We start from the raw sequence: 15,407 nt of genomic DNA on the forward strand, positions 1-15,407 counted from the left end.
GATAGAATTTAGAAAATAGGCTTAGACAATCCAAACAAGAAGATAAGTAATCCACTTATAATGCGAAATAGAGGAGGGATGTGGATCTGTGGTGGGCATTTGTTGCTAAAATTACCTGTTTTTTATAGGTTATCCGATCCAGTTTAGACAAATGCTCCCTAAAATGTGATTTATTTGATTTTAATAAAAAATAGAATTAGTAAAGGAAAGTGGATTTTAAAATGAGATTATTTTGGAAATTTATGTTTGTCAATTCCTATGTAGTTCTTAATAATTTCTTCATTTAAAAAAAATAATATCCCTATAGTTGAACAAGAAAATCTGATTTGGGTTTGGTGTTGACACCGTCTAATCACTCCTAATTATTAGCTTAGAATCCAAGTATAATTACAATGTACACACCAAATAATGAATAATTAAGTATTAGAAAGGAACATGTCAACTTCCTATTTGTATAGATAAGAAGCATAATTTAGATGATAAGTTTCGTATTAGGTAAACACTTTCATAAACAACATAAGAAACATGTATATATTATTCATTTAATTAATTTTGTGGATTTTTTTTATTTCCATTTATTTTACTACTTTTTTTACTTAAAAATTATTCTATTTAGAATAATATAACAACCGATTAAACAAAGAAATTTAATATTAATGATTTGTATACATCAGAATATTATATTCAATTTAAGGAGAAAAAAATTTTAAATAGTTATACATGAATTTTTAACATATTCATATAAAATTCTATTAGAATTATCTAGACGTATAGAATTTTAATATATAGTATTTATATTTTTTTATTAAATATTTTTAAAGATTTTAGGGTTTAAAATAAACTTTTAATATTATTAAAAAATGGACTAACTTTGAAGAATTAGATAGTACTTCTATTAATTAGTGAAGGAGAAGTACGGATAATGATAATTCTCTTGTGCTGGTGAGGTCGGCTTCGGCTAGGCTGTTGTATAACGCGTTAAAGATATTGTCCGAGTGACATGCATGATTACCCTCTAAAGACGAAAATGGTTGGAGCTTGCTTTGATAATGACATGAATGCTAAGCTTGTGGCTCATTCCAAACCTCCATCTTTTGCACTATTTTTGGTTCAACTAGTGCGCTATGACTAACTCAACATAGCATTATCTTTCTTTTTATTATAAGATAGGTAGAGAAAAAGGAAAGGAAAAGTCAGATGAAATTTGATATTCTGATCTTGTTTGAAAAAAATAATACTTACTTCAATAAAAACAAAAACCCAATTCACATAACATTATCTTTTCATTTATGCTATGTTTGTAAATTGTAAGTCTTTTTTGAGAATAAAGATGAACGTTTCACTAAATTGAAAATTAATTTGCGGGTTTTATAAAATGAACTACTTAAGTCTAAGATATTGATGTGTGTTGGGGTGGTATTAGAGGTGTTTAAAACAAATTTAACGACTTAATATTTATCGGACTTTGTAACAAAATTAGACTTTGACTCGAGCTCAAAAATGGATATACAATTATATAAAAACTAATGTGGACACATGACTCGATTTTGAACCTACTTAAAATACCTTAGCCCCAATCAATCTGATTATTCGAATAAACACCTCTAGTTAGTATGTGAATGCACACGCACGTCGTACAGTCTACTCATAGGCTCATAGCACTATATCACCAATTTGTGAGCTTGAAACGACACGATATGCGACCCGCAGGTACGACATAGCCAGTTACAAAAATATATATTAAAGATAAAAAATTTAAATTTTGACACAGTTGAAGAAAATTTCTTTAATATGTGACAAGATTTTGAGAGAACTGAAAATATAACTTGTTAATAAGATCAACAAACTGATGAAATTTGATTAGTCCACCAATTAACATAGGAAATATTTTTTTTTTTGAATGTCAACTTTATCTAAGTTAAAAATCAGTAAACCATGTATTGATTTTGTTCCATGTAAATTACGTCCTTTACTAAGAAACTTCATAACGTTTTTTTTTTCTTGGACATCTCTCTAATTTATTTCCAACGAAATAAAAAAAAAAGTCAACAAACAATACTACTACTAATCATAGACACGTCACACGGTATTAATAGAAACTTTTCCCAAATAATACTATTTCAATATGCTTCAAAGGGCAAAATATTTTCCTTGAATATTGTCCACGTAGAACAGGTGGAAAAATTTTCCTTTTTCTTTTAATAAAATCGCTTCATCAAACAGTGATTTAGTTAGAAATTCAAACAAAACCGTTAGATGAAATAGCATTTGGCAATATATGGAAAAAAAAAATATATCAGGCCACTTGAGATGGCTGTTTTGGTCATGTACAAAACGTCCTTGCTACTGCTGCTTTGTTATTTTACTTCCTCCCTCATTCGATTGTTTTTTTTTAAATACCTTTTCTACACTCCTCAATTACTTCATATTCACAATTCTTCTCACTCAACTAAATCAATCAACTACATTGTCATCTTCTTCTTCATTACTTGTTCATTGTCATCCTCATTTAAGGTATGAATATAATCCTAAATTTTTTCAATTTGCAATATAATTTTTTTGTTCATAATTGTTGTCATTTGAACTTATAATAGATTGATTGTTTGTAACATTGTCTTGATTTCATGATTTAAGCTTACATTTTACACATTTGTAGTTGAATTTTATGATTTCTTTTGTATGCATATAAAGTGTTCGATGAAATGCTACAATGAAAGTTTACTACTTTGTAGGGTTAGTTTAATAGATTTAGTATATATTCATGATGTTGTTAGTTTTATATTTGAATTGACCCTTCTAATAAGTGTTGTAATACTTTAATATTACACATTCTTGTATACACATTTATACTTCCCTTACTCACAATCAACAATAAAGTGTATGTGATATCACATGAAAAACATGTTTGTGTGTGCAGAATATAAATCATTATCCCGTTATAGTGTATTGGGGTGGGGAAGTAAGTTATACGGGATCCGATGTTGTGTATAATGGAGGATTGAATGCAGTGATGTTTATCCATCGTCAAAATACTTCTTTTGAGGTGTTTCATAGCAAAGTCTATGATGTAATTGGTTGTGATCGCAACTCTTTTATATTAAAAATTGAGATGAAATATCCGGTGACTGGGAAAAATGTGTTAGTTCTGGTTAGGAATGATGAAAGCATAAGTGCTCTTTATTATGCGACGTCCCAAGCCCTTGGAACGAAAATGGAGGTGTATGTTGAATTGGTTCCAAAACTGGGTAATGCGAGGGAAGCCATGTGTAGCATGGAACTTCCAGAATCAGGTCCTAGTGTACGCCATGATACATTCACAGAAATGTTAACAAATCCATATTACGTTAATGAGCATTTAGATGAGTTTACTTCTCCAACTCATTCATGTGCCATTGGTTGTGGTGTAATGAACACTTTCTCCACTACTTACTTGGGTAGGCGTAATAACAACGAAGTTGACTCTTTAGATAAGGAGGATAAGCATATTGATTCTGATCCAGAGGATATGATGAAAAAAGAGAAGCTTTTGATGCAGTGATTAGAGATGGTGCTCCATCTCAAGACTTTCTTAGAATTGATGAGGTTGATCAAAGATTGATTGATGAATGGATGACCTGGAATAATGACAACTCCATGACTGAAAATGGTGACTTTAAGATAGGCCAAGAGTTTAACTCGTTAGACCACTTAAAGAAGAATGTTAAAGCATGGACAATATCTAACAATAGGAACTTTCGTGTAATTGAGTCGGAGGCTTTAAAATATGTTATACAATGTACTAATGCGGAGGAGAAAGGTTGTGAATGTAGGATGCGAGCTATCATGACCGCCACTAGATCATTTAAGATTGTGCAATTTAAGGGTCATAAACAAGATTGCTCAGGACATTACAGTTGATGACCATCCCCTCCTTACTTCTGATTTTGTTGCTGATCTCATCGTGGATATGATAAGAATTGATCCAGCTTTCAAGGTGAAGTCAATTGTTAATTTTTTTAACACTAAATACGGATTCATTATAACATACAAGAGAGCTTGGTTGGCCAAAAATAAGGCTATAACCAAAGTCTTTGGGGATTGGGATAAGTCTTTTGAGGAGCTTCCAAGGTACATGCAGGTGTTAATGCAATCTAATGGAGGAACATTGGTGCATTGGAAAGTCCAACCAATAATGGATCCTACTAGAGTTATTTTTTAGAGAATTTTTTGGGTTTTCAGACTATCAATTAAGGATTTTCCCTACTGTCGACCCCTTATCTCCATAGATGGGACACATTTGTACGGAAAGTACAAATGCATACTTATGATTGCTATGGCGATAGATGCAAGCTCTCAGTTTTTCCCACTTGCCTTTGCCATTGTTGAGGGAGAAAGCGACGACACATGGAGTTGGTTTTTAAATTGTATAAGGCAATATGTCACCAAAAGGGATGGCTTATGTGTCATATCTGATCATCACAAAGGAATCTTGCATGCAATGAACAAAGTTGGAAAAGGGTGGGAAGAGTCATATGCATTCCATCGGTTTTGTAAACGACATCTTGCTTCAAATGTGCATAAGAAGTTCAAGAACATAGCAGTAAAAAGGTGGAAAATGTTACATGTTTGACCTCACAGCTACATCATGCTCTTGTTAGAAACCAACCATGTTCGAGTTACCATGCTCACATGTTCTTGCAGTATGTCGAGCTCGTAACATTTCATATGATGCTTTCTGGACCCTTCGTTTTGTACTACAGAATACGTATCCACATACAAGAACACCTTTATGCCTGTTCTAGACATGTTCAATTGTGCTCCTTGGAATGGTCCGATAGTTGTTCCAGATCCATCAACTAAGCGTGGAAGGGACGTCTGCGAACAATTCGCATAAGGAACAAAATGGATGCACCGGTGACGCATCCTCGGAATACATATGGCATTTGTGGATTTAGAGGTCATAATAAGAAAACATGTCCTCGTAGGGATAGTCAAAGCTCAACTAGGTATGTTTTTTTACTTGTATGCTAGTTTGTCATTATGTTGAGTCTGATAATAATGTATATATGTAACAGTAATAATGACGATTTCGGGCCCATTTGATCCATTAGTACTTAAGCTTTAGGCGACCCATCGAAGCTTAGGTGCGTGGGAGGGCTCCGCTTCCCAGTTGGTAACTCGTCAGCACTAGCAGGCGAGTATGTTACATTGGCAGGTGGATGACAGAGTTTTAGAGGTAGTGGAATTAGCTGGTTTTAGTTAAATTCACAAGTTGTTAGGTGGGGGTTTGATGCTCGATCGAGCTCTTATCACTGCATTAGTGGAGAGGTGGAGACCGGAGACTCATACATTCCACCTTACGATTGGCGAGGCAACAACTACGTTACAAGATGTTGCAGTTATACTAGGACTGCCGATTGAAGGAGAAGCAGTGATTAGTCATGGAGAGGGACATTAGCCGGCCTTATTTCTTGAGCTGTTGGGGGTTTTGCCAGAAAATTCTCAAGATCCCACGAAGACGAAGATCATCACTGGATCCTCGTTGAAGTTGACTTGGCTCAGAGATCATTTCAGCGTGCTAGAACACGATGCGAATGATATTACAGTCGAGAGGCATGCCCGCGCGTACATTTTGTACATGTTTGGATGCATCTTGTTTCCAAATAAGAGCAATGACTCAGTCCAGTTGATCTATCTCCCTCTCCTAGGAGACTTAGAGCGGGTAGCCGAGTATAGTTGGGGAAGTGCTACCCTTGCGTATCTGTATCATAATTTATGTCGAGCATCACGTAAGGGTGCCAAGGACATTGGAGGTTGCTTGTTGTTGTTATAGATATGGTCGTGGGAGCATATTCGTATAGGGAAGCTTATCATTTGGATGATTCGATCCCCTGGGCAACATGCTCAGGACGATATCGTAGAGGATTCTAAACTGGTCTTGGGTTCACAACATCGACGTGGGAGAGATCCTTTAGCAGTGAGGTAGCAATAATCAATTCCCTATTCAAATTCAAATTTCACTACTTTATGATACATGGAAATATAACACAATGTTCATTTGTACGTAGCTGGCTTCGCGTATATCTTTCGAGGTTCCATTCCCTACATACTCTAGCCTACTACCGAGACGCACTTGATCGACAAAGGAACGACCAGGTTATTATGATTTATTATTTTTATTAGTTGTTAATAAATTGTTCATATTACTGAGTATATTGATTTCTATTACAGATGACATGGCAGTCTTATACAACGGCTAAGATGGAGGCTTTGCCAGACATATGTAGATCGGGCCATGGGATTTGGAGATCGCGTTGTCCACTAATTTGCTTTGACATCGTCGAATTACATCTTCCGGATCGTGTAATGCGTCAATTCGTTTTGGAGCAGGTTATTCCGGATGCCTGTGACACCCAAACTGCACTACATGCGATTGATAGGAGGATTGGGGACAAGAACTACAACTTACGACATAGATCGAAAGTAGATGCGTGGAATGACCGAGCATCTCGATTGGTTCAGGGAGCGAACTACACCGGTCAGAGCTCTGGTGCGTACATGTATTGGTACAAGCATATTTCCATACTACGCCTCACGAACACCACATTTGCATAGCCAAGATCACATTACCATACTACATCTACATACCATCCTACATTTACGTTATTGGTGCGTCTTCTTTCAACAATCACAAAATATAGTAATACTTTTATGTGATTCTTTTAACATTTTAATGTTTATATATAGGCTGAGTGCATTAGACCGGTTTTTATACAATGTAATGACACGATGCACGAGGCCACTACATTGCCCGTTGATGTGGGGTATCGGCTATGTTCTCAGACTCTTGGCTCCATTAACACGTCATTGACCGATGTATTGTGTCAGGCGGAGTATGATTACCTCATTCCGAGTCCACCCATCATTGATGAGGTTGATCAGACGTTCCACACTTCTTCTCCTCGGGGTTCGGGCCACCGAGGTAGCTCTTTTGGAGGATCAAGTAGTCGGTCCACAAGAGGTCTCGAGCGTTCATCTACTCGAGGTCGGTCTTCCAGATCTCTATCAACATTCGGTTGCTATGTCGCCATTTGTTCCTCTAGCTTTCATGACCACTCCTCCACATCCATCGCCTCCGCTCCGCATAAGAACGTTACATATCAGCGTGCTAGTCAAAGACGAGCTTCTGCTCTTAATGTCTTTGAAGATGTTGACGAATCTACACCATCCTCATCCACCGATGCGCACAGCAAAAGGGGCCGGGGATTGTAGTTTAAGACACTTTATATCACTTTATATGGCTTGAACTTCTTGTATCACTTTCGATAATTGTAATATATGTCCGCATTATTTTCATAATTAATGTTTACAAATCAAGCTGGTTCTTAGTTGATTATCATGGAATAGATGATATTGAATTAGTTTAATGCAGGTTGTGCTAATTATTTATTGGAATTGAAAGAACAAAATAAAACGTTGCAAGGGCACATAGCAAACCGCCACATCAAATAGTGGTTTACCCAGACAAAACCGCTACTTCATGTGGCGATTTGTCTTTGGTAAAATGCTAAATGAAATGGCGTTTTTCCCTGTAATGTAAACTTCCACCTCATGTGGCGGTTTAGTTTTGCAGATTTAAAAAAAAAGGCCCATGCCAAGTGGATGGTATATTGGGAAATAATTTTCTCTTTCATGCAAACTGGAAAATACTTTTATAATTAAGAATATTTAGGGAAAAGAGTCGTATTAATACATTGCTTTTTCAAGTTGCAACGTACTCCCTCTGTTTTGTTTTACTTGTACCCCAAAGACAGTTTCACACGCCCTAATGCATTAATTCAATCGTTAATCTCTCTAATTATACACATCGAAAAATTATAGAAATTAAAAATCAATAAAATTCACATTGAGACGATTCTTACAAGATCATACATGACTATGTTTTAACCTATAAATTAATGACAATATGAAAATTAAGTAATATTGATGAATAGTTTGAAATTGTCATTTGGTGCAATTAAATAAAAACGAGGTAGTACTTGAAGTGTGGCGTCTATTAGCCGTGGGGCGTCTATTAGCCGTTGGTAAATCAATTCAAAGCACCTTCAATTGTCATTTTCATTCTCCGTGTTCTCATATAGTCACACATTATAATGCAAGTCAAAAGGTTTATTAAAGGTAAATGATATATATAGCACCAAATAATTATTAAATTTATTTTAAAAAATTTATTTTATGATTTTAATATAAATAACATAAATAAATTGATATTTAATTTTCATCACATTTCATGAATAATTTTAGTTTTACCTTTTTTATATATCGGTTACTCATAATTAGTATTAATTGAAGTATATAATTTATGTATTAAATATGTCTCACAGTAAAATATTTCATAGCCCTACAAGTTGTATTTTTTATTAAATTACTTACACTTTTATTTACATAAAGTTACAAATTTAATGTATGTATAGAGATTAAAAACATCTGGTCATCTCTAACGAGTGAACCTAAAAACACAAAAATACCATATCACCGTCAAAATTAAAAAAATATACTAAACTCCACAAAAAAAATTTACTATTAATATTTTTACATAATATTACAAAAATAAAAAATACTCAACAATCAATCTCAACATATAATATAAATAATATAATCCCATTATAATTAGAATTCTAAGTCCGCCTCATTAAGACTCATGCATCATAAGGTGGATCAAGTCGTTAAATAAACATTGAATCCAACGAGCAAACTCCTTTTCTTTACACATAAATACCCCACTTTTTAGCCATTTCCTTCTCCCTTCACACCCTCATATATCATCCAACCATCACACACCCAATTCCCCACCAAAATCAAGCTCAAATTCCTAGCCATATAAATCATGGATTGTTTGGTAATGCCCGTTTCCGTCCTTATGAGGCGGTGCTCCGGCAAGTACTCGGGCTCGAGACTAGGCTATCGGGCCTTGGCCGATGATGGTATGGTCGGAGATGGTGAATTGGTGACCGTAGTGGCCGGAAGGGAAAAAAAGCAATTCATGGTAGACCAATTTGTATTACAAGAAATTCCTTTTAGAGTTTTAATTGATTTGGCTATGAAGGGTCATCATAACTATGATGGCAAGAACAAAAGGGTGATTTTTGTTGATGTGGATTCAATGTTATTTGAGCATATGCTTTGGTTGATGTATAATGATTGTTCCTCTTTTTTTAAGCTTAATGTTCAAGAGATAATTGAATTTTATGCTCAAGATTATTAGAGTAATACTATGTCAAAAAAGATTAAAAAAAAAAGGTATTATTAGAGTAATTAGTTTTGATTAATAATTGTGATTAGTATATGTATATATATGATATAATTCTAGTATTATTGATGTTATTATTGAATGGAAATAGTTTGGTGCTCTATTTTTCATTGTTCGGTTTAATAATACATATCAAATTGGAATATTTGTGTGGGAAAACATTGTCATACACTCTTCTATGCCTAACATTTCCATTTTGATAATAATTTGCATCATTTTTTATCATGAATTTGATTTGTCATTTTCTATCTTTTTGTAGACATTGATTATAATTTCTATAAGCGAAATTCAATGAGTATACTGATGTTGGTGATAATTTTTGGCTCTTGATATACATTATTCCATTTTCTAAGTTCTTTTTATTTGATTTCTTTAGTCTTCTTATATCAACACTTATTGATTATTTACATAAAATACCTATATTGTTAAAATTTGTTTAATCCCAATACAAACTCAAATTTGATATGAAATGACATATTTGAGAATTTGCGTCTGAAGTGCACATGGTTTTATACACTATAGTTCAACCTGCAACATAAACATACATCATTGAACAACATTTCTTCAATGAATACGAGAAGATCATTTTTTAGGTCAATACATCACCCTACGTGGTAGGATGTAATAAGGTGAGAGTTTTATTATTTTAATTTATTTTTTTTAATTTTATTTATTTTATTTTTATTTTTTTTGTCTTTTTATGGTGATCATGATTATTGATTAGAATTTTTAGAATGAATACCTGTTTGACAATCAAATTAATGATTGGCAATTTAAAAAGAAAAAGAGAATGCATTAGATGTGAGTATGCCTACCTATTAAATTTAGTTTTTTTTAGTATAAGCTAGGTAGACAGGAAAAAGGAGAAGACTAGAGGAAAAGTGTTGGAGCAACCCTGATCATTTTTGGGCTATGAGAAAGATTGTAAGTTGGGGCTATTTTATAAAAAACATTTTATTTCTTTCGATAAGCCAAATTTAATTACCGTACTGAAAACATAATATTTTCTATCCCATTACAGTATTTTGCATTCCCACAACTTCTTTTTCATAAATCTTTCACATGAAATTACATTAATTTTCATAGGTCTTTCCTGCAATTCTCAAAGAACCCTTTTTCTTAACGTAATTGCACTTTTAATTTTTAGGCACTGATCGACGGCCCAACTTAACCAGGGGCTGTTTTAAAAAAGTGAAAATCAATTTTAAATTCTTATCCGAAGAAAATGATACATACTCCAACAGAAAGAAATACGATTCTCAACAAATTTGGATATTTGAACTCTATGAATTGAGATATTTGGTTATTTTCATATTAGTTGGGTTAGAAGCCCAAAAGCCCAATTTTTAAAAAAGAATAGTCTTTTACTTGGAACCTCCTTCCAAACCGGCCCCCTCATTTAGTGGCTCATAAGTCATAATCATCTACATCAACAAACATGGACTCTATCTCACCATCACCATCACCATCACCATCGTCATGATGTAGTAAGTTCTAATGTCCATGTTGATACTTCATGTAGTATTGATTCAATAATATCAAAGTCTAATCTCTACATTATAGATTCCACCACATTAGGGTTATAGATCTCAAACAATGCTTAAAGCCTTAAGTGCAAGTGTATGTCTTGTGATGGTTTTCATTAGGTCTATAGTAACTTTTAGCAAAGTAATATCCATATTCAATTATCAATAAACTACTAACAACATTGTTCTATTACCCCAATGATATTAAGTGGCTCACACCTAAGATAAGATTTAAGAAGGGCGAATGTGACGTAAACTTACCTTTGGTGATGATACGAGTATTAGTAGAAAAAAGTTATTTCTGATTAACCCTTAGTAACAAACATTAAATACAATTTTACTTTATATAAGAAGTGCACATACTTAAACCAACCATTTTACTTGATCAACAATCATTGTAGTTGGAAAATATAAAAGAATAAACTTTAATAAGTCAAACCAACTTTTGATTGGCAATTACAAATAACACGAATTTTTGTGAGAGACGGTTTCTTTGAGAGACCATCTCTAATTGGGCTGCCCCATTATATATTTTGTAAAATATTGTAAGTAGACATTAAGAATGACGTAAGTAGACATTTAAGATATTAAAAGTAGGCATTACGAATATGGTAAGTAAGCATTAAGGATAATGTAAGCAGACATTAAGAATACAATAAGTAAACATTAATCTTTAATCGATTAGGTATAAAGTACGTCTCTTAAATAGACGGTCTGTCAAGAGACTAGCTATACGAATAATGGGCTAACTTTAGTATGAGTTTGTAGTGTATATACGACTTATTTAGGGGCAAAACTCGACAGAAAATAAACTCTTCTATTGGGCCGACTGCGATAAAAGTCCAACTCTATCTCACCCTCTGTTGTAGCCTATTATTGTGGTGGACCATATAAATTAATTAAAAGTTAAAAGCATATTCATGTTAGATATTACAAATTTGTTTTACACAAGTTTTTGTATAAGATAGTTTTAAAGTGAGACATGCTTTATATTTGGGTTAAATAGATTAATACAATAGACATTTTTAGTTTATGGGCTTCTTCTTTTGAGGTCATCTCACCGTGAGACTGTCTCATACAAGACTGGCTGGTTGTTTTAATACATAGAATTATAACATATAATTTTTAAAATATTTTATAAAACATTTTTATAAATGTTAAGACTTAAATTATGCTCAAAAATATGTAAAAGCAAAATAAAAATGGCGGGTATATAAGAAAAGCAACCGATCAAACATTACAATTAATTTGAAATAAACACATTGATTCGACATTTCTTTTGTGGCTCTTTATTATGCACAAATAAGAACAAAAAAATCAATTTGAGAAATAGGTCTTGTTTTAGTTAGAGTAAATACCGTATTTTCTATATGATCTTGAAATCGAATCTCATTTATTTCTCTTTTCCTCAGCGCTATAATCCAAAAAATGAAGAAAAAACAATTTAACGTGGATTATATATATAATACTCTTATGTAAAAGCTATATCACCCAAAAAATAAAGAGTAAAAATGATTTCTAAAAGTTAAATTCATTAAAACGAATTAAAATGTAAAATGAAACAAGTTAAAGAGGCACAATGGACCATATGCCAACATATATAGAATTATATATCCCTGGAATCTTATGAACATGAATGACTTATGGATGCTTGATGCCGTTTTGTCCTCCAAGAAAACTTCTACCAATTGGAAGCTTCTTCAGTAATACTTATTCTTTTTCTAAACTGATGATCATCATGAATGTCGTAAATGTATTAATCATTCTCATCATACCATCATGCCTCAAATTTGATTGACATAGGCTTGCATTTACTCTTCAACATAGCCTTTTGTGAGACATAATATCTTTAAAGTCTTCCTCCCTTTGTCCCAATAAATTAGAAATCGTGGGTTTAGAACAAATTGGTAATAAATGAAGAGAAAAACTAAATTATGTGAATAAAATTAAAAAAGAATTAAAATGTATGAATGAGATTATAACAAAGTAATAAATCATTATCTAAAAGTAGAAATGATACAAAATTAGTGGATTAGACCAAAATGACAATTAATGAGAAATAAATAGAACAAAAGAGTATTCCACATTACAATCAGTGGCAGATTTTGACCGGTTTTTTTAAATGAGCAACATAGCATTTAATAATCAATCCATAATAAAAAAAAATTATAGCAGGCCAAATTACAATTTTAGATATTAATTATTATTTTTTTGGATGGTGGGGGGCGATCGACCAATGAGAAGGTCTTCCATTGTAAGGTATAGGCGGATCTACACTTAAACATTAGGTAATACGAGCTACCCATGATTTTTTTAAAAACAAATTAGTTTTTAAATTTTTCAGTTTTATTGTTTTAGGAATTAGAATTTTTTTCTTCTATTCTCACGCCTTAGGATTACTATTGTATTCTTTTGCTTGTATAGGTCAATTTGGAGTTTATTTATTGTTCATTTTACAAATAAAATTCTGCTAAATTTTATTATAGCTTTACTTAATTATTTACCCATAATTTTAGATCCTAAATCCGTCATTGATTTGTAGGGTATATATATTAATGTTAAACATGTTTTGTTATAAGATATTGATATTATATTCTCAGTCATAAACATATTTATATGGTCAACTATGCATATAGGTGAATATTATTCGGATAAATCATAAACTAAATTAATCTAAATCAGATAAGAAATATTTTGTAGCACATATATATATCACATCTTGCAGTTGAAGCTTTTGGTTAATTAGTTGATTTTTTGAAACTTTTTTTAATTATGACGGTCTGAAATTTAGTCAAAAAACTATATACTCCTATTAACTTTATTGTCTTTTACATTGTCAATTCAAAAACTTTTATTATAATTTTTTTTATCTATTAATAGTCAATTACGTAAGAAAATTGTTTATAAAATTAGGATAGGAGGGAAACATTTCAAAAATAATTTTAGATATTCCAATAAATAATAATTAAGTAAACATAGTTTAATTTTTAATAATGAATATTGTTAGTTTGTTACCAAATTGCAATAGTAATTATAAGTCCCTATAACCCAAGATTTTGTTTAAAAGATAATTAATTACCTAATAAACAATTGTGAGACTTTATTTGTCATTAGGAAAGCACTTAACGAAGCAAATTATATAATTAAAGGCCACTTAATGACAAGTTGGCATCATTATTGTTGCCAACATCATCATGTACTGTACACAATGATATAAATAAGTATATAATAAACAGATTTGTTTAAAGTTGTTCACATTTCATTACCTATGTAGCTCATGATGAACATGACTCCTTAATCTTATATTAGTATATTATTTAAAAACTATTTCTCTATTTTTTTTATTTAGAATATATTACTTTAAGGGTATGCTTGGTGTAAATATTTAAAAGGGTAAAAAAGTCAAAATAAGAAAACGAAGTTGATAAATGAGAAATTAGTGAAATTTGATTGTTAAAAAGGTGGAAGAATGGTTGTAAAGTAATGATAAATGAAGGAAGCTCTCAATTTTATGGGGTAAATAGGGGAAATCATCTTCTTTTTCCTTCATTATTTTTATTTCATGTTCTTTTTACCTTCTTGACAACTATCTCAACTACTTCAAATGCATCTTTATTTGCTTTCAATTTATTAATTTGACTTTATTTTCCCCCATAAATATTTACACCCAATCCAAGCATGCCCTAAGAAGAAAAAAATTTAATTAAAGTTTTTGAGAAATATATAAAAGATAACATATATCTTTGTGAGATCTCGTAGAAAACTTTTATATTATACATATTTATAATTATTTATAATGCATAACTAAAGAATTTGAAGCTTCAAAATTACCTTAAAAAGAATGAAGGGAGTAATTTATAGTGTTTGGCAATTCGCTGTTAGCTGTTGGTTGTTGGCTTTTTAGTTGGCTTGTTTGACTATCTAAAAATATTGGTTGTTTTTGTTGGCTTTTTTAGTTGGCCATTGGTTGTTTATTAGAGAAAAAGTGGATTAGCTGATATGTAAATTTTAATAACCGCAAGCGCACGGTGTACGTGTAGCAATACGGGTTGAACTCAGGGAAGCGAGTTAACTAATTTGTGTCGATTTATGACTAGAAGACACAGATCAACAAGTAGTTGGGTTGAGAAATTAATGCTACAATGCAATTAAAACTAATAATTAAGGCTAAAACAATGATTAATGCAAAGATAATAACAATATGACAAATTCTAGGGCGTCGGGCATCACCTAATTCTAATATGGGAGTCAATTACTCGTATAATTGTATGAATTTGAGTCATTGGCATAATTAAACATGATCTAATTAATCTCAAGCTTTCGCTCTATTGATCAATATCAGTTTAAGACCTCACTAGTGTTAATCCTCAAACTTACGTTTTATTGCTAAACTAATAGGAATTTAACTTAAATATATCTCAATTCTAAATTAATTCTAATCTCAAACTTCCGTTTTATTGAAAAGGTTAATAAAGATATTTAAACTAAAATTCATTAAGCATAGGTTTAATCATAGACCCAAATTTCACACAATTACTCGTAAAATATCATTTCATGCTTCGAATTAGGGTTTATTCCCTAACCCTAGAGAA

General features: G+C 32.0%; 2 protein-coding genes across 7 annotated transcripts; both read left to right on the forward strand.

Annotated features, from left to right (window-relative positions):
• Positions 1–2,129: 2,129 nt before the first annotated feature.
• On the forward strand, positions 2,130–7,388 carry LOC130801789 (serine/threonine-protein phosphatase 7 long form homolog). 6 transcript variants are annotated; one of them, XR_009039667.1, is made up of 5 exons: positions 2,130–4,985; positions 5,055–5,961; positions 6,048–6,135; positions 6,211–6,648; positions 6,727–7,386. XR_009039667.1 is itself a non-coding variant. In XM_057665674.1 (4 exons), the coding sequence occupies exons 1-4, from the start codon at positions 5,858–5,860 to the stop codon at positions 6,876–6,878; spliced, it is 522 nt and encodes a 173-aa protein (XP_057521657.1). In that variant the 5' UTR covers positions 2,130–5,857; the 3' UTR covers positions 6,879–7,386. The 6 variants fall into 6 exon arrangements, 2 of the variants coding, with proteins under 2 accessions (XP_057521657.1, XP_057521656.1); XR_009039664.1 differs by having other exon boundaries at positions 2,130–2,514; positions 2,918–5,961; positions 6,211–7,388; XR_009039666.1 differs by having other exon boundaries at positions 2,130–5,961; positions 6,868–7,386.
• A 1,334-nt stretch (positions 7,389–8,722) lies between these two features.
• On the forward strand, positions 8,723–9,470 carry LOC130801351 (uncharacterized). The gene has a single exon (XM_057665192.1). It carries the CDS (start codon positions 8,867–8,869, stop codon positions 9,242–9,244), a length of 378 nt encoding a protein of 125 aa, XP_057521175.1. The 5' UTR covers positions 8,723–8,866; the 3' UTR covers positions 9,245–9,470.
• The last annotated feature ends 5,937 nt before the right edge of the window (positions 9,471–15,407 follow it).

This window comes from Amaranthus tricolor, chromosome 15, assembly GCF_026212465.1.
Source record: "Amaranthus tricolor cultivar Red isolate AtriRed21 chromosome 15, ASM2621246v1, whole genome shotgun sequence".
NCBI lineage: Eukaryota > Viridiplantae > Streptophyta > Magnoliopsida > Caryophyllales > Amaranthaceae > Amaranthus > Amaranthus tricolor.

Excerpts from the sequence above, each read along its gene's own strand:
- LOC130801351 (XM_057665192.1), top strand. The coding sequence starts at position 8,867 with ATGGATTGTTTGGTAATGCCCGTTTCCGTCCTTATGAGGCGGTGCTCC.
- LOC130801789 (XM_057665673.1), top strand. The coding sequence starts at position 5,858 with ATGATTCGATCCCCTGGGCAACATGCTCAGGACGATATCGTAGAGGAT. Across the intron at positions 5,962-6,047 it reads AGAGATCCTTTAGCAGTGAG|CTGGCTTCGCGTATATCTTT; the intron begins GTAGCAATAATC and ends ATTTGTACGTAG. Across the intron at positions 6,136-6,210 it reads ATCGACAAAGGAACGACCAG|ATGACATGGCAGTCTTATAC; the intron begins GTTATTATGATT and ends TTTCTATTACAG.